Source organism: Diadema antillarum, unplaced genomic scaffold (assembly GCF_040938485.1).
Source record: "Diadema antillarum isolate AM-2024a unplaced genomic scaffold, OU_Dant_1.0 seq00000089_RagTag, whole genome shotgun sequence".
Classification (NCBI taxonomy): domain Eukaryota; kingdom Metazoa; phylum Echinodermata; class Echinoidea; order Diadematoida; family Diadematidae; genus Diadema; species Diadema antillarum.
The window spans coordinates 1,517,868-1,543,636 of record NW_027271179.1 but is presented as its reverse complement, the minus strand read 5'-3'; the positions used below and the strand labels follow the sequence as shown (position 1 = coordinate 1,543,636).

Sequence of the window (25,769 nt, the reverse complement as noted above, 5' to 3'; positions counted from 1 at the left end):
TTTCACACAAGTTTACTCAAATGTGCTTTCTCAACTTCAAATAAGTCATTTCATAATTAGCTCATGTATACATTTCGGAAAATGACCTTTCTCTCTTCTCAGTTTGTAAGGCAATTCACTTGATTCAAAAAAACATAATGCATAGGCTTGCCTGACATATAAATAATGTAACAATTTAAGGAATTCATGTTCAAACAAAGAATGAACTTGCACTGAGCAGGTGACAAGAATGGTCTGTCAACTACCACTTAGGGAAGTATACATTTGACTGTTTTGCATTGAATGTATGAATAATAATTCACAGCATTTATATAGCGCATTATCACATGAAATGTCTCTAAGCGCTACGCAAACTAACAAAAAATAAAATAAAAATTCAGGAAGAAGCAGAAAGAAAGAAAGAAGAAGAAGGTTCAGTTTCAGAGATTGTAAGAAATAAGTCAAAAAATATTCAGTAAACAAATAAGTTTTTAACATGGATTTACATTTGTCTACCGAGTCTGTTTGTTTTATGCATTCAGGTAAACTGTTCCAGAGTTGAGGCAATGCTGACTGAAACGATCGTGAACCATAAGATTGTGTATTGACAGGAGGAGGCATTAAAAGTGATTTGTTGTTTGACCGCAAGTTCGGGAGGGTAGGTATGAAGAAACTTTTTCTGTCAATATTGCCCAAATACCAGGCTTAATGTCAAGTGGATGTGCTGGCAAGCACCATTTATTAAGATTATATGAGTAATCATCACACCACAGATGCTTATCTAAGTGATGTTACAACCCATCATGGCTGTTGGTACAAAATTAATGACCTTTTTCTGCTCATGTGCAAAGTGGAATTTTGAAATGGTCTATTGATATAACTGACACTTATGAGAAGAAATCCATGGAAAGCTATTCATTATTAGAAAGAAAATTAATGTGTTTTAAAATTACATTGAAATCAGAGTCCTCTGATGAATAATATGACATCAGACATTAAAAATATTTGCATATGAAATACAAATTTACGAATAATGGCATCACTTACTCAAAAGAAACCACTTATGAAAAATATAAATGGTCTCTGTACGGAAAGACAATCATTTCATAATTCTTCATGATCTAAGCTTTCCAATGGTATGTAACTCATAGGGTAAAATTTTACAAATATGAAGAAATATTGAATGGAAACTGATGGATTGCTGTGGACTGGTGTTGTCTAGCTCACAAACGTATGGATGGGAAGACAGTAAAGCACATACGCATGGCTTTATTCAAATTCACGTAGAGGAAGACCTATTCCGTTTGCTCTAAAATTCAAAGGTGAATGCCAATCCAAACAATAGTGACAGGAAAAGAGGCAGGGACAGTGATAAGTCAGAGTTCATGGGCTATAAAAAGCTCTATAAATCATCCCATCTTCCATTTCAGCTGCCGACTATTCTGTAGATTGGCGTTTGCAGCGTTTGTGCGAACTTCAGGAAATCCCGTAGATCGGCAGATATGAGTTAAAGACCGTAACCGCCTGCATCTTGTGTGGAAATTGTTGCCTTCTTGCTTTTTACCTGCCGAAAACCTCCCCCCCACCCCCCAGCATTCCATGTGAGACAGATTACCTGGAACGAAGAGGACAGGCACAGGAAACACTTTGAGGACAGTCTGGGAAGTGATGTCATCCGGAGTTGTCCACGTGTCTCCAAGGTCATACGTCTGTAGGTGCATGGACAAGAAAAGACAATATTACATACACACAGCAGAGGCGATAAGGGCCAATAGACTGTGGTGGAATGGGCATGTGGCAAGGAAAGCAAACAGCCACTTGTCACAGAAGGCTACTAACTTCTCAATGTCAGTTAAAAACCAAGGGGTGGATTCTATACTAGCACCTTGGAAGAGACACTTGCAGAGGACATTGAAAAATCTAGTCTAGCCCAGGTTTTTGTCACAAACAGGGCAGTCTGGATGACCACAAAGGAAAGAAAACATCCTATCCCATAAAGTCACAGCTACAGACATTACATGATGATTGCACGGTGTCATCAATCCACAAATGCAGGTTACAGGTAACTGCATTACTCAACTGAACAATGAAAAATACAAATGTGACCACCAATGCTGAACATATGTGACCATGCATCACAAAACCAACAAAAAGTTGCACACACCATGATTTTATGTGAGGATTCAAAACAGGTAGAATGGATCAACCTAGTCAATCTGTAGTTTTTTATAGCTTCTGAAAGAGCAATTCTTCTTACATTTTTGCAGTTTTTCTATAACACTTTTATTTGTAGAATATTGTGATAAGGTATAGTCTTACAGCCCCTTTCCACTTCTTACTAAAAAAAAAAAAACCTTTGTACACTCTTCACTTTCAACTCCAGTAACTTTTGAAAGGACCAGTGCTGATACGGACTTGAAAGTTGGTATTAGTCATGAATAGAATGTGCTTACAGTGCACACAATTTCAGCTTAATCGGATAATCCCTTCATTGTGATTGTTAAGGAGTTTTATTTCCTGTTTTTTGTCCCATTCACTGCACAGAGTACAGCATGGTCCAAGATTAGGCCTTTGAATAGCCCTTGAACTGCACAGCCTCTATTCTCAGTAAACCCTTCTCCAGAGTGTGTACTTTCTATTTCTTTCTATTAGATAGCTTAGGAAAGTCCATTTGTACTGAGTTTATGCATTATTTTAAAGCTTACAGTCTGCTCTTTCAGAATCTACCTTTAACTGGTGAGTTTGGCGTTGTGATGCAGGGTCACATAAACAAGGACAGCAAGACGCCTGTTTGTCAGTGTAATTCACATCATATTAGTTTATATCAGCTGATCTACCACTAAAGAGAAAGGAGTAATTTGATAATGTTCATTACAGAGAATGCACTTAACTTAAGTATGAGTGTAACTGGCTGGCATGCATGCCCAAAGCCAATATCCCTTCAAACACATCTTTGTGATTGTGTACAAACAGTTAGTACATTATCAATGTGAGCTGGCTTTCCTTCCCGTACCTAGCATGCTAGTCACTTATCACAACGTCAGCTTCGGCTGGAGCAGGATGGGGAGGGTGAAGTACACAGTAAAACAGACATACCTTCATGACATACAGCTTAGACATTGGAAACCTGGGAAAGGACATCATGTCATGGAAGGATAGCTCCGTCGGGAAGGCAGCGAAGACCAACACTATGGAATCACGGACTTTATCAACAATGGGACTAGGATTGTTGGTCCTGTGTGCAGAGAATAAAACAGCAACAAAAGAATGAAAAAGAAAGTACTTCACATATTCTTCACACATCATGAATGTCTTCCTCACACTTATAACTTTCCAGTTCTTTAATACTTGATACTTGGGAGTCAAAAGGGGCCTGAGCTTTCGATCCTAGCAGAATCTTTGTCAGAGGCAAAATGACAAACGGGCAGGGGAAGCAATCACAAAGGACTACACACAACTAGAACAGTCCAGGAGGGCTAGGGACACAGAACAAGGAAATCAAAGGGAAAACAGGCAGGGAAAACAATCACATATAAGGATTACACACAACAAGAACAGTCCAGGAGGGCTAGGGACACAGAACAAAGAAAACAAAAGGGAAGGGATGGAAGTCAAGGGCAAGGAGCCCAACAAGTAAAGGGAGAGGGATTAAAGCAGGAGGGTGGACAGGCAAAAGGCAGAGGTGGGTTAGTAGTGATCCCAAGGATCATTGGGGGGGGGGGGGGACCTATGAAGGATAAGGACGAATAAGGAGGCAACATCAAACAAGATATTGTAACAACAGAGGGATAAAGAAAGGAAAAGAGTGAAATAGCAACAGCGGGGGGGGGGGGGGGGGGGGGGGGGTTGAACAAGCAGCGAGCCCTAACCTGGTGTTGCCTCCCTATTTATCCTTATCCTTCACAGGTTGCCCTCCATGATCCTTGGGATCATTACTGACCCTCCTCTGCCTTTTGTCTGTCCACCCTCCTGCTTTACTCCCCCTCCCTTTACTTGTTGGGCTCCTTGCCCTTGATTTCCAACCCTTCCCTTTTGTTTTCTTTGTTCTGTGTTCCTAGCCCTCCTGGACTGTTCTTGTTGTGTGTAGTCTTTAAATGTGTGTGATTGCTTTCCCTGCCTGTTTGTCATTTTGCCTCTGACGAAGATTCTGCTAGGATCGAAAGCTCAGCCCCCCCGACTCCAGACTCCATTTTACTCTGGCTCGCTACTATTGGATAGCAGTTTTCAGCAGCTTTTGTTTTTTCTCTACATACTTGATACTGTGAGCTATACTGGGATGAACTACACATGTGTGTCATTGGGAGGTGCCACAGTGATGATCTCTGCAATAAAAGTGTGCAATGTGCAAGTAAAATCTGAATGCATTCTTCCGATGGATGAGGGATCCAGAAGGCTGCAAGGTTGTAATAGAGGGGAGAGCAGCCTCTCTGAATATCGTCAGGGTGGTGGCATGCATGACTTGACTAGGTAGGCGGTTCAAGAAAGAAATACTTAAACACAAAATAATAAAACAATTCCCATCCCATCCTCCTCCTACTTTTTTGGTTATGTCCTTTCCCACCAGTACTTTACCACTGCATCACATCCTATCCTCAAAGTCCTTCTGACATTAACTCTTTCTCTCTCAGACTACTTAACTATTGCAAGACACTTCCCACTCAATCTACATAAGACAAACTTAAACTCAAACCGCTTTATGCAAAGAATGACACCTTGATTTCATTTTGTTCCTTTACTGCAACCCATATAAGTGATAACAGTAAGTTCTAGTTTAAGTCTTGTCTGACATTTTTTTTTTTGAAGAAGAAGAAGTTATGTCACAGTTCTCAGGTAGAATTGCAGAAGTATAAAGTCAGAATGATAATTTTACATCTTCATTTCTTTGAACACTGGGGGGCTTACACATGAATACATTAAATGAGACATCCAAAGGGGAAAGAGGATAGAAAGCAAAGCAAAATGATGATACGAGATACCAGATTTTCACTCAAGAAAGTAAGTCTTAAAGGGACTGTACAGTACTGGTTGAGGTAGGGATTCATGTTTTGAACATTCCTAAGTGAGATAATGAAAAGCCCCTTATGAAATATGAAAGAGCATGTAATTCTAAGAAGGATTCAACGTTTATTTGATGAAAATTGGTTTTCAAATGGCTGAGATATCCAAAAAAGTGCTAATAATAAAAGGCGACATGCCCCAACTTTATTAGTACCTCTTTGTTTCACCTTGTTTTTGGATATCTCAGCCATTTCAAAACCAATTTTCATCGAATAAACTTTTGATACCCCTTAGAATTGCATGCTCTTTGACATCTCATAGAGTGGTTTCTGAATATCTCGCAAAACGTTAAAAGCTAAATCTTCACCTCGACCAGAACTGTACACACCCTTTAAGTTAACATATCTAACACTACGCACAATACATGGCATATGATGACAACCATCTTTAACGCTGAACAAGGGTCCTCACCGTCAAAGCTTTTATCACATCCAGAACCCTCAGTCCTCAATTCCCCCATCCCATTTCATCCCTTTGTGGTAACTTCATACTTCATTCGCCTCTCTATTTTCCAAGTTTTTCCATCATGCCCTCCTCTATCTAGAACATCACAATGTTACCACTAAGGCGTGCTATCTGACCTAAAACCAGAGAGGTTGATGAGCAACTTGATCCTCCCCCAGATGATGTCATGACCTTTGATATCTCCTCTTCTCATCACCAGCAGAATGTGGCCAAAATCCTTCAAGCCATCAAACCTTGCTTCACTGAATGCCAAGAAAGTGTTCTTGTGATAGACCACTGCTGGAATCCTGGGGGTAAGGACGAAAGGAGGAGAAACTGAAAAGTGGTTGCTGCGTAACCTCATGTATGAATATTCATGTAATACAGTACTCCAAACTTGACTATGTTTACAAAATACACACACACACACACATGCACGCACACATGCAAAGAAACAGGCTTAGCTATGTACCCACAAAGTGTGCCACTGAGTTGTATTTCTTGCCCTCAAACCTCCAACGATATCAAAACCGTGAATGTATCATCAGTCATATTAATAACTTCAAGACAACTCAGAACAATGGCAGGAAGGAATTAATTCTTTGTTTTCAGTTTGCAGTGGTCCAGTAACAAATACGAAAAAAAAAATCGCAGTGCTGGCAAATGCAAACACAGTCAATCTAAGATATATATTCAGTTGAATGTAAGATACTACTGAACAGCAAAGCATTCTCAAGGGAAGTCAACTGCAGGTTGCACAAATCAAAGTGTGTCCTCTGCAGACTGTAGCCTCACTCTGACATATCAACTTCATTAGACTAATACAAGCTATATGCTCATGAGTCACTAATGCAAGCTATATGCTCAAGAGTCATGGAAAAGTCCTGACACACGTCTACATTGTACAACTTCACGTTGGACCCCTGCACGCTTCATTAAACTCTACTCATGCCAACAATCCACTGCTCGGATTCCACCAAGTCCTTGGAAGGGAGCTGAAAATGTGATAATCTTGGTACAAGGCAAGCCAAAATGTGACTTTAAGAGTTAGTACTGTAAGATCCAACTCTCTCTGCTCCATTCATACTGACTGAAATGCTCACTCCCGACAGGATGTGACCACTCAAAACCTTCCAAATGTAATGCGGCAGACAGAATTGAGGGTCAGCCCAAACTCAGCCAACTGCTCAGGCCTTGAATCAATATTTCACAACAGCAACTAAAGTGAGATACCTGTATGAAACTTGTCACTTTAAGATGAGTTAGGTGATACATGGGGGCAGGGGTGATCAGACATCGGTTGCCTGTGACCAACACATCTTAAAAGGGGACAATTAGAAATCAAAGCAGTACTTTTAGAAAATACTTTCGTGCGTATTTCACACAAACCACTGCTGTTACTACATGTACAACATGACAAAACATTGTTCAACATTAACAGTTTAATAGTGCTTTGCTCATTCAGAAATCATACTGGTCACATGTGCCAGATCTTATGTCAAATGCTCAAAGCTAACCCAAATTACATTTTTTTTTTGATAATTTTCATCCAAAAAGCTGTTATCATGGCAACAAATTGTTCAACATTGACAAAAGATGAAATTTGCAAATCTATGAAAGCAGTCACAATCTAAAGTCAAATGCTACAAAACTGGGACAGTTAGCTCAATCCACTATATCTTTGTATGCTTGTTTTAACAATAAAAAAGAAAAATGGATACCATGACAACACATTTTCCAATGTTGACAAAAGATGTGCTCTGCCCGTTTAAATATATGGTCTCATGTGCCAAATTTCAAGTCAGATGCTGAAAAACTGAGGGAGTTAGCTCGATCCACAATATTTGTGTTTCATTTCCGTTCAAGAATAAAAGTTGTTATCATGGCAATGCATGGTTCAACACTGCTAAGAGATTAAGGTTACACACCTGCATACTAGAGATGTCACATGTGCACGATTTCAAGTCAATTGCTAAAAAGACTGATGGACTTGGCTTAAATAATCCACAATATTTTTGTATGCTTCTAATTAAAAAAATAGTCATCACCATGGCAATGCATTGTTAAACACTGATAAAAGATGTGTTTCCCACATCTAACAATTTAACTATAGTGGTCACATGTGCCAAATCTAAGTCATATGATCACAAACTGCTCAGGGAGATAGCAAAATCCATATTTTTGAATGAATGTTCATACAAAAAATATTGTTACCATGGCAAACACACTTTTTGACATTGAGTAAAGATGAAGTTTCCACAACACTGAGTAAAGATGGAGTCTCTACAAATAGATATTATAGTGTTCACGTGTGCCAAATTTCAAGTCCAGTACTCAAAAACTGCGGGAGTTTGCTTGATCCGCAATATTTTTGTATGCTTTTTATCTTACAAATGCTTTTAGGATAGCAATGCATTGTTCAACATTAACAGAAGATGCCTTTTAAACAATCAAAATTAGTATTGGTCATGTGTGCCAAATTTCAAGTCAAATGCTCCAAAACTGAGGGTGTTAGCTAGATCCAGTGATAATTTCAATGATTTTTACAAAAAGAAACTGTTACCATGAAAACACACTGTTCAACAATGACGAAAAATGAAGTTTGCACATCTACATACCGGTACTACAGCGGTTACATGTGACAAATTTCAAGTCAAATGTGCAAAAGTGAGGGAGCTAGGTCAATCCACATATTTCTGCATGATCTGTATAGAAATATTCTTGCCATGGCACCAGATATATTGACACTTATCAAAAAGTGTCTTTATAAACGATAACATATCACAGCGATCATATGTCCAAAGAATCAACTCAAATGCTCAAAAACTGAGAGTAATTCGATCTACAAAATTTTGTATGATTTGTTTAAAAACTGATGTTGCCATGGCAACAGATTTCTTAACATTAATGAAAAAGATGTCTTGCATATCTACATCTTGCATCGATGACATGTGCCCAATTTCAACTGAATTGCTTTAAAACTGAAAGAGTACTTATAGCTTGATCCACAACATTTTGTATGATTTTTATGAAAATTTGCTGTTAACATGGCAATGCACTACTCGATACTGACAAAAAGGGTGTCTTGCACGGGTCCAGGGCAATTACTCCCTTTGGCAATTACCCCAGACCCTAACTCTAATCGTAATCTTGAACCTAATCCTGGCCCTGATCCAAACTCTAACCCTAAACCTAACCCAAACCCTAATCTTTACTCTAACCTTATCACTAACCCTCGGGGGTAATTGCTCTGATGCAGTATGGCACATTTGCTTAACCCTAATCAGGTCAGGCTTTTTTGGCTATGCTAAGACCGGATGGGGGCGGATTCTGCCCCCCCCCCCCCCCTCCGAGATTTCGGCCATCAGAGGTGCAATCACGACGAAATTTGGCATGCGTGACACCCACGTCATAATCTACAAGATTGTGCCATAATATTTTTTGAAACGATCAATTTTTAATTTCAATTAATTAATTATGCAAATTAAGCTCAAGATCATATTTCAGCCTAATTAAAAGCATTGAGAGCCTACTTTTTGGTCTGAAAATCTGTTTTGGCATATTCAACAATTGTACATCACAAAAACTTCCAAAAGTCATTTCAATTCTTATGTATTTTGTTGTTTTCAGAATTTCTTATGTATTTCTCTTTTTTTAATTTTTTTTTCTTTGTTTTTTTTTAAATTGGAAATTGTCACTGACCACTTTTCTACCATAATTAGCATAAAATTAATCAATGAAAGTGATCAATTGTAAAAATAATCAGGTTTTTATGACTTTCATGACAGAGTACTGTTTTCCATAGAAAATGTACACAAAATCACAAAATTGTGCCCGTTTTGGGGCGACATGCCGTTACAAAAATGTGCATGGCTTCGTGAAAATATGCACGACCATTGCAAATTTGATCTCAAAAGTTGCGCGAGACTTGAACAAAGAAAGTCAAGAAGCCTCGCGGCGAGGTCTTCTCGCATTACAGAATTGTAGCGCAAAACGTCGAGGGGGGCGGATTCTGCCCACCCCCCCCCCCCCCCCCCCCCCCGCCCCTTTAGGGTTAAATGATAGTAAGCCACACATGCCAAATTTAGGTCCATTGCTCAAAAAATTAGGGAGAAGTTCGATCCACAAGATTTTGTAAATAGACTGAATGACCACTCACCCACCACCCAACTGACTGATCACCTTGCCACCATACCTCAGTGATTCCTATTGTACACACGCACTTTGTGTCGGTTGGGGTATGATTATTTCTACATACAAAGCAACAAACCCTTAACACAAAATGTTAATGGATGAAGGGTTACAGGACTGGGAAGTACTGGTACTATGATGGCCAATATTGAGGGTCAGCCCATGCACAAGCAAAGCCTGGTCACATGGTCATGCCAGATGAGCACATCCGGGCAGCAGATACCCATGGATCTCTGACTGATGAAGACAGGGCAACCATCTGGAAAAATTATCTCTTTAAAAATCCACACACCCCACTGGCTGCTCCCTACCTTACTTAAAATGGGTTTCTCTCATCCCTTGTTAGGCTAACACCGGATGCTGAAATGTGAATATGTGTGCACCAATTGTAAGCACATTTCGAGTTTCAGATACAAACTAGAAATATCACTTAAGGTGATTAATACCCCCGCCCCGTGACGGCAGTCTTACCCAAGGAATGATCTTTCCCTGATCTTCTGCCATTTAAATGCCGTTACCATGGCAACGCAGCTTCCGACACGTCCGAAAAATATGTCTTGCACATCTTCCCACCAAGACTATTGCGTGTGCCACATTTCATAAGCTTTTGTCAAAAACTGAGGAAGTAGTTCAATCCACAAGATCTTTCCTTGATCTTCCGCCATTAATATGCCGTTACCATGGCAACGCAGCTTCCGACACGTCCGAAAAATATGTCTTGCACATCTTCCCACCAAGACCAATGTGTGTGCCACATTTCATGAGCTTCAGTCGAATACAGAGGAAGTAGTTCAATCCGCAAGATCTTTCCTTGATCTTCTGCCATTTATATGCCGTTACCATGGCAACGCAGCTTCCGACACGTCCGAAAAATATGTCTTCCACATCTTCCCACCAAGATCAAGGTGTGTGCCACATTTCATAAGCTTTGGTCAAAAAACTGAGGAAGTAGTTAAATCCGCAAGATCTTTCGTTGATCTTCTGCCATTAATATGCCGTTACCATGGCAATGTACTTTCGGGTACTGTCAAAAAATGCGTCTTGCACATCTACAACCAAAGGCACACATCTGTACCAAGTTTCATGGAAATTGGGCAAAAACTGAGGAAGTAGTTTGCAACACAAAATTTTCCATCATTTTGGCTCATAATATGTGAGCTGTTACCATGGCAACATACTTTTTGTCACTGTCAAGAAATGTGTCATGCTGACCTATATCCTAAGACAAACATTCAATATGAATTCCATGAGAATTGGAAGAACACTGATGAAGCAGTTTTGCCATGAAGCATTTTGCCCTATATTTTACCAATAACATGCCGTTACCATGGCAACGCACTTTTTGCCACTGCGGAAATATGTGTCTTGCACATTAACATATTCAGATGAACATCTGTACCTAATTTCATAAAAATTGATCAAAAACTGTGGGAGGAGTTCGCGACGCAAGATTTGTACCCATTTTTGCCCATAATATGCCGTTACCATGGCAACGTACTTTTGGGTACTGTCAAAAAATACGTCTTGCACATCTACAACCCAAGGCACACATCTGTGCCAAGTTTTATGGGAATCGGTTGAAAACTGAGGAAGTAGTTCGCGACGCAAGATTTGCAACGGACCAACCGCCCGACCGACCGCCCGACCGACCGCCCGACCGCCCGACCGCCCGACCGCCCGTCCGCTGATTCCTATATACCCCCTTCAAACTTCGTTTAATAACTGGTACAGTAACATTGGTTTGATTTTTGTAGACTACAGCTTCAATAGTACTTATAAATAAAACAGTACTGAATGGCAGGTAGAATGCCTATGAAACATGACAGGTCCAGCTATGGCTCATGGATATCACCTTCAGCCACAAGCAATGATGAGACCATAATACATATGCCAGAAGAATTAGAAGAACACATGAGTAGATACTGGTAAACAACAATTACTTTGTGGTATTAGCTGCAAAGCAATATAAATCTTTAAAAAAAAAAATCACTGTACTAAAAATAGTCTCATTTTTACCTTGATTTAAATAGAGGCAGTCCTGATTCTCTGATGGCATTCTCGTCAAACAGTGCTGCCAGGAGAAAGAAATGGACAAACAATCAGTTAACCATTCATTTGATGTATTTGATCACAACATTTTCCAAGAATAGAATTGTTTAATACTCCTTCTGCATGACTGAGGGGGAAATCCCCTTCAATATATTAAGCAAACAATGTAGTATCTGCAGAAATTCAAAAAATCACAGGGTGCAACTCTAGCAACAGGATTCTTGCACAAGCTTTGATATCAACTTTATAATTATACGTTGTAAAAGCTACTGCAAACTAAATAAAAGACCCCAGTCCTTGACGTAACACTTTGACAGCATTACAAAATTTTACATCCTTGTACCAGGAAATAGGTTTCAGGCAAGACAGTGCAGTCCTTGATAAAGGTATCAAGGCACAATGTTTTCATAATCATTTTACCATCTTAACACACATATACAAACTCACTCTACATTTGAATTTAATTTCTAATATCTAACAGTGCATTACCAGCCTGAATACTTATGATACACAGAATACAACAACAAATGAGGTAATGTGAAATCGCACTCACATTCTGTATCAGCAGGCCAGAGATGGGTAGAATGAGGTTGGGATTCTTGTATAATTTTCTGCATTGTTGCTTTGTCCAGGAAGACTTTGGGTCCCAGAGAAGAGTTGACGTTACCATTTGGAAAGGAGCAGCTTTCTATTTGTGATTTAGAAGTAAATATAATTAACTGTAAAAAAAAATATTTAATGTAAAATGCCAGGAATTTGGATTGTATTGCAACTGACTGACACTCTGCACTTGAAATAGTGTAGACAATAGCAGGTGTGGTTGAATTTGAAATCACAAAATAGAGCAATCGAATTACAAGTCTCATCCTTTCCAAGTGGAAAATTCAAGATACAGACTCACGTGACTGTAATAACTGCAATACACAAGTTATGAACTGCATCTAGACATCTGTAGCAGACTGCAGTATGTATTTGTACTGAAGGCCTGCCTACAACAAAAAATTGTGATAGGATGTGACTCACGGCATACTGCTGCACACATTAGACCAAATTTCTTTGTAATAGCTCACCACATTTGGCAATTGAGAGCTACCAGTGTGTTAAAGGACAAGTTCACCTTCATAAACATAAGGATTGAGAGAATGTAGCAATATTAGTAGAACACATCATTGAAAGTTTGAGGAAAATCAGACAAACCGTTCAAAAGTGCATGAATTTTTGAAGTTTTTGTGTAGTACCCGCTGGATGAGAAGACTACTGCAGTGTATGAATAACTTCGATGTCACATGCGTACAACAATATAAGGAAAATATAAAGAGAATTTCACAAAATTCCATCTTTTGCAAAAAGTACACATCCCCCTGACTCGTTACCGACACATGTTATGGGTAATATTATTCCCCCTGCCTTTAGAAAGAGGCAAGTCAAGTGCTCTTTTATTATGCGAAAAAAGTGAAAATACGTTGAATTTTCTTTAACATTTTCTTTATACTGTTGTACGCATATGACTCACAAGCTGTAGTAGTCTCCTCATCCAGCGGTTCCAACACAAAAATTTAAAAAATTCATAACTTTTGCATCGATTGTCCAATTTTCCTCAAACTTTCACTGATGTGTTCTACTAATATTGTTGCATTTTCTCAATCCTTATGTTTATGAAGGTGAACTTGTCCTTTAAAGAATACCGGTACACAAGATCCCTTTACCATTCAATTTGTTACTACACTGTGTTAGCAGTCTAAACAATTTCAGCAACCATAACTCACTGTTCTTGCCAACATCACTCCTGGCATGTATGATGGGAAGTTGGATCTTCTGTTTGAACCGTTCAATGCGATCAATCTGTGCACTCTCCAGGAAGTTGAGGGTTGCCAGACCACTCTTGGAGCCAGAGAGAAATAGCAGGATGAAGCCAAGGATGCACACTGCTCCTGACACGAGGATGAGGCGCTTCAGGTGCCATATCCTCATGGCTATTGATGGTGATGACTTAAAACTGAGGATTAATACATACAGAGTATGTAAGGTTGAGCGACACTACGTTCTTGGTTTGCTTTTGGTGGCTATTCTGTGCCATCTGAAATGTTGTACATAAGCAAAGCATCTAGAGACCTGCATTCATTTGTAATTCAAGAAGACTTACATGTTAGTTGTGTTACTTACAGAGCCAATGTTTGCCATTATGTCTAATGTCATGGACTACATTAGACATTACATTTAAACCCAAATCAAATATACATTTCATTCCATTCAGATCAATCACAAAGATACCAGATGTACATGGAACCCAATAGCTATACAGTGATCTAAGGAGGACATGTCCCAAGAAGTTACACAAACTGGTAACTTGTGTTGGAATGCCATGATACAATATAACAGAATGAATAAATTGATGAGAATTGCATACATCTAGACATATATAAATACACAAAAGGAAGAACTGAAAAGAAAAAGACAGCAAAAAAAAAAGAAAAAAAAAAGGCACAAGTTTACAGACTCCCCCCCCCCCCAAAAAAAAAAAAAAATAATAATAATAATAAAATAAATAAACAAACAAAAAATAGTGTGCATGTATGCTTGTTTATCTACCCTGGATCAACAATTCTGGCAAATTTTTCTTTTTACAATGCATTGATAACAGGTACTCTTAAATAAATTCATACATTGTAGATGAAACACTAGTAACATGCAGAGGTAGTGAGTTCCAGTGTTGGTCCAGTAAACCAATATTACACTGGAATGACATTATTCTATGACTAAGATTCTAAGATGCAGACAAGTCGATGATCATGCTGTTAACACGAAAACTCTTGATGGGGTCTAGGGCAATTAGCCCCTGGGCAATTATCCAGGACCCTTCCCCTGGCCCTAATCCTAATCCTAATCCTAACCCAAACTTACCACTATTAAACCAGTATTTGATTTAGCCGGGGGATAATTGCCCTCTAGGGGTAATTGCCCGGATACGCTCTTGTTGATGGGGGAAAGGTCCCTAAAACAGGATGGTACATTATGGTTTCATTCATAGTTTTGTACACAAAGATGCCTTGTTGAAAAAGCAGTATTTATATGATGAATTTTCATCAACCTCATTTTATGATAGTATTGTTCAGCATTACTTCTAGGGGATACACCAACTACATGTATATTATTCAAACAATTTTATTTTGAAGACAAATTATTTTTGAAGATGAGACTGGCATGTAGTTGCTCATGCCAAATTGCAATAAGAGAAATAGGGGGGGGGGGGGGATGAGTGTACAATATCAACATCCCCAAGATATTTTTACACAAAATGTGCTGGAATCTACATACAGTACCAATTGATGCTTTTTGATACCTTCTTCTCAACTTCTCTAATGTGATACTTCCAACTTAACACCGAGTCTAAATAAACCCCAAGGAACTTGGTGTACTCAACCATAGGTATTCTTACACAATCAATTAAATTCAAGTGCATTTAAATCACGGAATGACTACTGTGATTACGATAGACATGTATCATAAAATTACATTTTTCAGATTAACTGACAGCTTATTGGCACAACACAATACACTCACTTTCTTCATATTATCATTTGCCCGTCTTTGAAGCTTATTCAAATTTTTGTGTTTATGAATGATATTAGTATCTCCTGCATCGAGAAGAAAAGAAAGCATAGGGGATGAATTCTCAATGTCATTAAAGTATAAAATGAAGAGTAAAGGTCCTAGCGAGGAGCCCTGAGGAACACCACGGGAAATTTGTTTTAGACTTGAAACAGATAATTAAAACTTCGTACATTGAAAGCCACTTCAGACATAACTATTAAACCAATCATTAGCAATTCCACAAATACTAGTGTCTCAAGTTCGATAACATAATACTGTGATTAACTGTATCAAAAGCCTTTGATAAATCTATAAAAATGTCAATCAAGAATTACTTCTCTTCAAATGTATCCACAATTTCATTACATGTCAACTACTGCCATAGATGCTGAGTACGCGGTACTTATTACGAATCCAAACTGATTCCTATTCAAAGTATCCTTCTTATTCTAAAGATAATATGCTAACAGCCTGTCACCTACTATGTTTGTAAGGAATCTTCCTTCCTTTTTTATTCAGGTGAATACACTATGTGCATATCACCTATTGTATCTGAACGGAATCTTCTATTATTTTTCCCTTTTCTTTCTGATGAATTTTGTGAACGCAGTATCTCAACAATGATTTGACCAATTAACATGAAATTTTCAGTCATCTTATCTCATGTCAACATTTAGAAAAAGAAAATTTTTTGTAATGTTAACTAAGCTGTGACATCATTTAGATGCCATTTTGTGATTTTGACATGATGTTAAGTGATCGACCATATTTTCACAACTATTGGTACTGTAAATGTCCTGGCTTTATTATTTTCAGCGGGCATAAGTTCAAATGTCACTCGATCTCTTTGCACAGTGCTTGTCAGTCAGGATGCACGCCTACATGCATGTCAAAATTTTCACACTGACCGATTTTCTATGTTTCAGACAATATTGTGTTTCCAAAATTTCTACGCACTTTTGCGTGCACAGCCACATTAAAAAATGCACATTTTTTTTATTCAGATTCCAGATACATCCAGTGACAATATCCATTGATATCACTTGTCATGAAAAGACAATTTTGACACAAAATTGTCGTTTCATAACAAAGGACACTATGCAACACTTGGTGCCTCATACTTACATGTAACATCAAGCTTACGGTATCCTCCAAGCAAGTCAGCTTATCCTTGAGGTTAAGGATTACCATCTGAATGTAACTACTGTAAGTTAGCCAGCCCACTCAAATATTATATACCGGTAGATGATGACTGGCGGGGGAGGGAACACACCGAATGTTCCACCCGAAGGGTTTGAAATGCTATTAAGGGACTTATAGCCTCCCGAAATAGCATTTCAAACCATGAGGGTGGAACGTTTGGTACATCTTCCCTACAACAAAAGACATCATCTGTTATATTATATGGGTTTAATAGTCAAATACGTCAAATACACTGTACGTCAACGTCATCAACCACCAGCACAACGCACTTGATCGCTCGCTCGCGCCGTCGCGTGTTCAGAGCCAAATTCACTGTGCGCGCACAGTCCTAGACCTTCTGTCATTTGTTACATGAAAATGTTTTCCCATGGGAGAACATTACGAAGAATGTTCGCCCATGGGCAAACATAACGAATGTGCCTCCATCGCGTGACTGTGTTTAGCCAATCACTAACCAGTATTTGACTAACCCATTTAATATAACATTATGTCTTCTGACAGTCCAATAGGAATGCCATGGTGATATTTCCACATACTCCATCGTATTTATGGGTAATCTCGGCCCTTTGTAGTGGAGTCAAATAGGGGCCAAGTTTTACTCGTAGTTACCTGATTTGACTTTGTTTTTTACAGTTTACCGCTAATTAAGTTATTGTGTGAAATTGTGAAAGTAATGTGATGCCAATCTGATGGAATGTTTCATTTTGATTTCCCACTGAATCCCTGTTTATAGTTACAGCCGTATTTAGTGACACTGTGACATGAGTGTGATTGACACTAATGTAATGACAGTGAAGGCACACATCAGTCATATCCAAACATTAACCGAAAGATGGGTCTAACAATGAGTATCTTGTCGTCGGGGAAATATTTTCCGTGGAGACTACGTCTGGCTTCACAGAATCTCGATCCTCTCCTTTGCATCATGCATGATAAGGCGGCAAGGGTTATGGGTACCATATATCAGCAGGGTAACTTAACATCAGTGTCGTTATCAGCACCCTGCATATCATGGCTGTTTGCATACGCGTGGGATTAAGCGCCATACACTATGAAAATACTAAAAATGAACAGACGAAAAACAAACTCATTTAAACAAACTAACAACCTAAACTAAACATGGTTCAGTTATTTGAGGTACCCTTTCAAGCCGTGCAAAGAAAATGCATCGCACGCACTAAAATGGCGTTATTTCACTACGGAGATTCAGAATCAACAGGACGGTCAAGAGATTCGAAACTGCAGCACACGGCATATTTGAGGCAAAACTTTGGCACATTTTTTGTATACTTTTGAAATAAACAAGCTGCATATCCTTAGGTAGGGAAGCGATTAACCCCGGGGCACTCCTTGTACACAGTGCCCTGTGCTTCGCGTTCGGACTGGTCACAGTTAGGTGGCGATAGGTGGTCCTGGTAGTAGGCCTACCCTCAATCTAACTGCACCACCAGCGACCCCAACCCGTAATAACAGCGCCCCGCGCCGGGGTTACCCTCAATTTAACTGCGACCAGTCCCAATGCGTAGCGTTGGGCTCCCACGATATAACTGTCTACAAGGAGCTCTGGATCTGGATCTGGATCTGGATGAATACGCTGAAAAACTCTGGATAGAGTATCACTCAGCACTGTGGTGTGATGTGCAGCTAATCACAACGGAGGTGACGCTGGAGCGCTTCTTTGAATGTGTCAAATTTATGAATCTGCTTTATGTTACTCGGCAGATTATTCCAATCCTTCGCTGTTCTATGGAAGAAGGAGTTGGCGAGAGCAGTTGAGGAACCGTATAAAGTAGAGTAATTATCAGGATGATAACTTCGGGTTGTCATACCTCTCGGTGCTTGAGCAGGACTGATATAATCCTCCAGATTTAAATCAATATTACTGTGCTTTATTTTATGAAATGTTGATAGCCTTAAAAGCTTGCGTCGTTCTGGGAGTGGATGAAGTTTGAGATCCTTTATCATTCCGGAGACAGAAGATTGCCACCTGTAATCATTACAGATGAATCTGGCTGCTCTATTTTGTACTGCTTGAATCTTGGAGATGTTACGTTGAGTGAAGGGGTCCCATACTGTACAGCAATACTCCAAGTGGGGACGCACTAGGCTCTTATATGCTTGTAATTTAACATTTCTCGGTGCATTATGTAGATTACGACGAAGAAAGCCAATCATGCTGCTTGCTCTGGCTGTAGTTATATCAATATGTCTATTCCATTTTAATTTGTCTGATAAGACAACTCCTAGGTATTTGTGACTGGACACTGTTTCTATCTGGTGACCGGATAAGGTGTACGTGTGATGAATGGATCGAGACTTCCTTGTGAAACGCATAACGTTGCATTTGTCCAGCTTGTATTTCATTTGCCATGATCTTTTTCCCCAAGCCTCTAAGGTACATAGATCTTGTTGAAGTATGACGCAATCTTTAGAGTAAGTGCACCGGTTTGCGGCCGCTTAAGGGTTTTTCCACTCTGAAATGCAAACGTGCAGATTGCTCTAATCCAGGTTATATCATAGAGATTGACCACTTACCAATACACCATATTGTCACCATTGCAAGACCAATGTCCATCCCGTTGGTCAAAAAAGACCGCGGCCGCGATCCGGTACAGCGCGTTCCGGTTTGCGGCCGGGGTGTTCTGGTTCGCGGCCGCCTCGCGCTTTTGGGTTTTGTCCAGCGCAAAGTGACTTGTTTTTTTCCATCAAGAATGAAACATATCAAACTGTAAATGCTATTTTCCCAATCTATAAATATTAGTTTTGATTAATAAAACTATTTCCTCAAAATTTTCCCCAAATTACTGAATATGAGCCATTGACAAATTGGAAGAGGAAGAGGACTTCAAGGAATATGAGGGACAGCAGAACTGAAGATCAGGGACAGCTATGAGGCACGCCCTTACAAGTCATCAAAGTATATGGATGCGTGATCTTATTTTTCAATTTACTTGTTTTATTAATAAAAAATATATTTTTGTTCTATTTCAAATGCTTTTCTATATTTCTGTACGCTTATTTTGGCTGGCGTTTTACCCCCGGACGCGATATAGAGCAAGCGCCCTCTATGGTGTTCCGGTTCGCGACCTCCCCCCGTTTCCTTCGCGATTCGTCATTTTCAATGTATCGTCCGTGGTGAGTAGTCATCACATTCTAACCCTCCTCTACGATCAATATTTCAACAAGAAAACGACATATAAGGACATGACAGCCGTCTAGCTACGTCCAGAATAGTTGACTTACGTGTTAATAATACCTATAATTCAAGCTCTTGCGGTGAACACCTTGGTTTCCAAGAGATTTTACAGCGACTAGACCTCGCACTGCTGTTAGTCCCAGGTATGTTGATGTTGTGCAGGATATTCTCCGTTGAATGGTGACAAGTTACCGGGCTGCCAGCCCATTGGCCAGATTTTATCAACTGGAGACCGCTGGCCCGGCCGCGAACTGGTGCATGGCCGCGAACTAGTGCACTTACTCATGTGTCTTAATGGGACGGTAAACTACACAATCGTCAGCGAATAAGCAGAGCGCCCCGGGGTTACCCTCAATCACACTCTGTAATTAATATATAATGGTGTTGGTAATGTCAATATGAATGTCTATGGAGAAGAACCGTACGTCAAAAAACAGACTCCTCCGGACAGACGGATATTCCGATTTTTCTGTCAAACGTTAGAACCCAACCCATACACCGTGAAGCAAAGCAAAATAGTCTAGCGTTAGAGTCTAGCGTTACACTGGCTGGATCTACTCAAATATATTAATATAATATATACTGATATAAATATATATTGGCGTAAATTATCAATAGGTCTACTCAATCTTGAGTGATACAAGCCATTAAAACCAAAACAACAACTCAAATAGAGTCTAGATTCCATGTCTCAAATAGTTTCCATGAATCCGGCCATGTTAAATAGAACTAAACCTAGCAATACTCCCAAGCAAGACTGCCAAGAGGTAACGAGTAGATTCTAATTTATGCCAGCCAGTTGGAAAAGTGGCAATGCCAAAAAGGTAAAACTACAATTGGGATTTAAAGTGCTGCGATTAATTTTACTCACGCTTTGCAACCACACTGCACTGCGTAGACATAAATTTACAAGTTCTCTTGACTTCTAAACGTCGTAGACAGTGTAGAGGATGGGCCAACTCAACTGCCACTGCACTGCACTGCTGCTGCACCGGTTTTGCTGATAACGTCTACAACATAGACATGGTCTACTTCTCTTGACTTGGTACCGGTTACGGCAACATCGCTCAGTAATCAGATGATCATGGAATGTACCGGTAACTGCTGTAGTCTGTAGTGTTAGCACTAGAAACCTAGCTAGCTAGCATCTGTAGAAAAGTCTCAAGAGGGTCTACTGACTACCGGTAGTCTACTCCATCCCAGAGTAGAGTCACGATAAGCTCCTTCGTCTCCTATTTGTACAGTACAGCATAGTCGAATTTAACGATTATAAGCAGTAACAGAGGCCGTTTTGACGTGATAACTTGCGCCGGCCGGATGTCTTCACTAACAAGTTTGCACCTAATCGTCACGATATCATATATTATATTACTAGCCTAGCCTGTAAGTAGCGGGCGGCGCGGGCGCCGTGCGGGGGATGGAGCTGACGACCACCACGTACACTTTAGCTCCTACCACTCACTTTCGCGTGCGTAGGCTCGTTGTACTTGCGTATAAAATCTGAAAGTACGCGTGGGACCAGGGAGGTGAGAGAAAACCAAAGGGGTTCTACAGAACCTCTTTGGAGAAAACTCACCTCCCTGTGGTGGTACCAGGGAGGTGAGAGGAAAGCCCATAAAATGAAGAGGCAGGAAAGAAATAAACAGAATTTAAACAACAACAACAATGATGATAATAATGATAATAATGATAATGATGATGATGATAATAATAATAATAATGACAATGATAATGATAATAATAATAATAATGATGATAATAATAATAATAATAATAACAACAACAACAACACCGAAACATTTGTTTTATAAACACATCTTGGGCTTGGGGGGGGGGGTGTTTCATCAACGTTTGTCAGCGCTGACAACTTGAATCACCATAGTAACAGTCAGTGACCAGAGCATCTCAGCCAATAAAAACCAAGGATTTTGCTGAAATTGTCAGCGCTGACAAACGATGAAACACCCCCTCTAGGACAGTTGCGGCTCCTCCCCTCCCCGCAATGATTTGGAGGCGAACACTATCGTTTTGTCCCCTCTCCCCCCCCCCCAAAAGAAAACAAACAAACATGATCCAGTATGATATAATGGTACAGTTTGTATTAATGAGTGCCTGTTCATTCAATTGAGACAGAAATTTGATTTTCTCTGGTAACATAAAACAACGAAAATTTCTTAAAACAATCATACACTTTGCAACTGATTTTGAATCATACACTTTATTACAATATCCATTATGCTCTATTCATGAATTTGAATCATACACTTACATACAATATCCTTATATTTATACACATACATATTGTATTCATAGATTATAATTATGAATATCATCAATTACTGTTGATCATATTTCAAAACATAGGGCCTATATTATCTACACCTATAGGCCTACTTTCAACCCAATTACTTAATTTGCACTTCTTGACCACAATTTAAGTCTGATAGGCCTTTAATCATTATGTTATAGGCGTACACTGTGATAGGCGTGTTTTCTGTCTCTGTCTCTCGCTGTCTCTTCAATCTTTGGTGCCTTGTTATCTACGTCTTTACGCATAGATTGCATTTTGTATAGGCGAATCAATTCACTTGAAGACTGTGATGATTTACAAGGAGATCTTGATGCTTTGGGTAAATGGTCTAAGACATGGCATCTTGATTTTGATATTAATAAATGTAAGATTATGAAAATGTCACGGAAAAGAACAAAATATGATTATGATTGTGTTTTATATGGAAAGAAATTAAGTATAACTGTTCCTAAACAGAAAAATGTTTAGGAATAATCATTACCTGTAATGAAACACTCAATTGGAACGATCATTGTAATGAAATGTATGTTAAAATTAATGTATATAGTAAAATCATTGGTGTTATAAAAAGGAATTTTTTACATATGTTTTAATCAGTTTATACACTGCAGAAAGTCCGGTGTTAAATAGTGAACACCGAGCTGGTATCAAATTTTCGGTGCTCATTTATGGTGTTAAATTAACACCTCCGGGTGTCATTTCCAAATTTTAAACTATTTTTTGAAGAATTTCTTAGTAACTGCACTTCTTGTTGATTTTTAATTTAAACAAGACGATCAAGAATTTTACATTAAAATACTAGATTTTTGAAAAAATGTGAAAATAAATTTACACCAAAGTAACACCAGCTGGTGTGGTCTCTTATTGAAGCTGGACGGGTGTTAAACCATTGATATTAACACCAACAAATATCAAATCAACACCATGTGGTGTCATTTTTTAATTAACACCAGTACAGTGTCAAAATAACACCAGGTACAGTGTCAAATTAACACCACGAAGTGTCAGGTGAACACTTTTCAACACCATCACAGTGCATTTTTAACACCTGTGGGTGTGGTCCTTTATTGAAGTTTGATCGGTGTTAGATTTAACACCCGTGGTGTTAAATCTAACACCGATGTTTTTACAGTGTACAATTCACTTATACGTCCATGTTTAGAATATTGTGCTGCTGCGTGGGATCCATACAGATTATCTCACATTAACGTACTTGAGCGTGTTCAGAAGAGGTTTGTAAGATTATTGTTTCGTGACTGGGAAACAAGTTATGATACATTGTTGCAAAAGATAAATTTCTCAAAATTAATTACAAGACGTAAGTGTTTCAGACTTATAATGTTTTACAAAATGATAAATGATATGGTGAACACTGGACAACATAGAATTACACGAGATAACAGATTTGGTAGAAATGGTCATAATAAGAAAGTATGTATCCCGTTTGCAAGAACTGATTATTTAAAATGTTCTTTTTATCTCAAGACTTCAGAAGAATGGAATTCATTGCCAAGTAACATTGTAGCCAATACATCTCTTTCTCGCTTTAAATATTTATTAAGACAGTTTTTATGTATGTGAATTCATTTTACAATGTATTATGTATAACATAATTATAAGTCTTATTTGTTGAATGTCTAACCTTATTCTGTCTGGTGCAATATTAATGTGCATTTTATACAGTGTACTATGATATAGACTTTTTTTGGGGGGGGGGGGGGGGGTAATGTACTCATCCATATTTTAATGTTCCGCTAGTATGCCCTGCAATATGCACGGTTTATTGTTTTAGATGATTATTCCTCTCTTGCAATATCACTTATTTACGGGTCTAGGAACACTACCCCCTGGAAAACCACCCTCCGGATAACTACCACCCGGATAATTACCCCCCAGGAAAATTCCCCCCTCGGGCAACTACCCCCCGGACAACTACCCTCCAAGGGCAATTACCCTCCAGGGTAATTACCCCTAGGACAACTACCCCCCGGACAACTACCCTCCTAGGGCAATCACCCCCAGGGCAATTCCCCCTTAGGAAAACTACCCCCTGGATAACTATACACCCCTCGGATAACTATACCCCTGGATAACTACCCCCTCGGATAACTACCCCCTGGATAACTATACCCCCGGAGAACTACCCCCTGAGTAACTACCCCCCCCCCCCCCCCGGAGAACTACCGTCTGGATAACTACCCCCCGGAGTACTACCCCCTGGGTATACTACCCCCCCCCCCCCCGGAGAACTACCCCATGGGTAACCACCCCGGATAACTACCCCCCGGATAATTACCCCCCGGATAATTACCCCCCCCCCCCCCGGATAATTACCCCACGGATAATTACCCTCCGGATAACTACCCCCCCCCCCAGATAATTACCACCAGTATAATTATCCCCAGCTTAACTACCCCCTCCTTCGATAACTAGACCCCAGATAACTTCCACCCGATAACTACCCCCTCCGATAACTTCCCATGGATGATTACCCCGGATAAGTAGGCCTACAACTCCCCCTCCCCTATCAAAACTATCAAAAGGAAAATTACCCCCAGGACAGTGCACCACGTCAAATACCCCCTGGATAACTACCTCCCGGGTCATTGCCCCCCCCCCCCCCCCCAACTCTTACTTTTAATAAAAAGAATATTATTACTACAGGAAACGAAGTTCTTTGTATCATTTGCCAGGAATCACGGAGATGCCATACTGATACTTCATCTTATGAAAACAACATCTTAAGGATTTACGATTTGTATCGTTTGCATTTAGGACGATTTATATAAGCTTAATTTCTCCCTTCTGTATTTTGACTCAATGTTAAACAAAAACGAAACTGTCCCTGCATATCCTATACCCGGTAATTCAGTAAATGCCAATGCCTTTAACCAAAACTATTTTCGCTAAATCTGTATTTATTTTTCTTTTACTGTTCCGAAATTTCGGATTTCTCTTGATAGTAGTATAAAAGAAGTTTTAAGTTTGAATGCCTTTGCCATTGAACTAAAGACATTTTAAAGAAATGTTACATTTCACTTTTTGCAATATTTTTTTTTAACCACAGTCGTCTATCGTTTACCACAACTCCATGTAACGCTTCTTTATTTTGAGGAGCTTATATCTCATGCCTCACGTGCCCTGGCTTTGACCCATCATGTTCCTCTTCCCTCTCGCTTTTCTCTGTCCATGTACCGTGAAGGTAGTCTATTCCTGTCATTCATTACTCACCTTTCCTCTTTCTCTCATTACAAGGGATTTATCTCGTGTGTGTTCATGTGCAGTGCACTCCCGTTGAAATGCCCAGGACCGGCAGTTGTTGTTGTTGTTTTGTTTTGTTTTTTTCGTTTTAACGAAATTTCGTTATAACCGAAAAAATATAATATGCAATGTATAACGAAAAGAAGGAAACCACGCATAAAAATAGATTTCTGTTTGTTGAATCCTCATCATACGCTGGAAAGATTGTGAAATGGGAGAGTACCTTTTTAATTTCGTTTAAATATTACATTTTAAAAAGAGCATAAAGTTGTTTGTGTTGTCACACATGTGTAGAAAATGACGGTGTAGGATTTGGTTACAGTTCGCTATTCCAAAGGTTCTTTTCTTACTTAACTACGTTACTCCGAAGGCTCCTTATTCCGAAGTTTCGCCATTCCCGGGATTCCGATGGTTTGTTTATCTGAAGGTTCGCATTTCCGAAGAATCGTTATTCCGAAAGTTCATAATTTAAATTAGAATAATATA

The 25,769-nt window shown here is 39.3% G+C and overlaps 1 protein-coding gene across 1 annotated transcript in view; it reads right to left on the bottom strand.

The window, feature by feature from the left end:
* LOC139726540 (sialidase-3-like) overlaps positions 1-20,664 on the bottom strand; it is a 32,277-nt gene extending 11,613 nt beyond the window's left edge. The window contains exons 1-7 of the mRNA XM_071637524.1: positions 20,583-20,664; positions 13,488-13,717; positions 12,275-12,409; positions 11,689-11,743; positions 5,619-5,789; positions 3,076-3,214; positions 1,595-1,688 (exon numbers count right to left, since the gene is read on the bottom strand). Of these exons, the coding sequence (XP_071493625.1) occupies positions 1,595-1,688; positions 3,076-3,214; positions 5,619-5,789; positions 11,689-11,743; positions 12,275-12,409; positions 13,488-13,692 (799 nt within the window). The 5' untranslated portion in view covers positions 13,693-13,717; positions 20,583-20,664. The remainder of the gene's footprint in view (positions 1-1,594; positions 1,689-3,075; positions 3,215-5,618; positions 5,790-11,688; positions 11,744-12,274; positions 12,410-13,487; positions 13,718-20,582) is intronic.
* Positions 20,665-25,769: the final 5,105 nt, after the last annotated feature.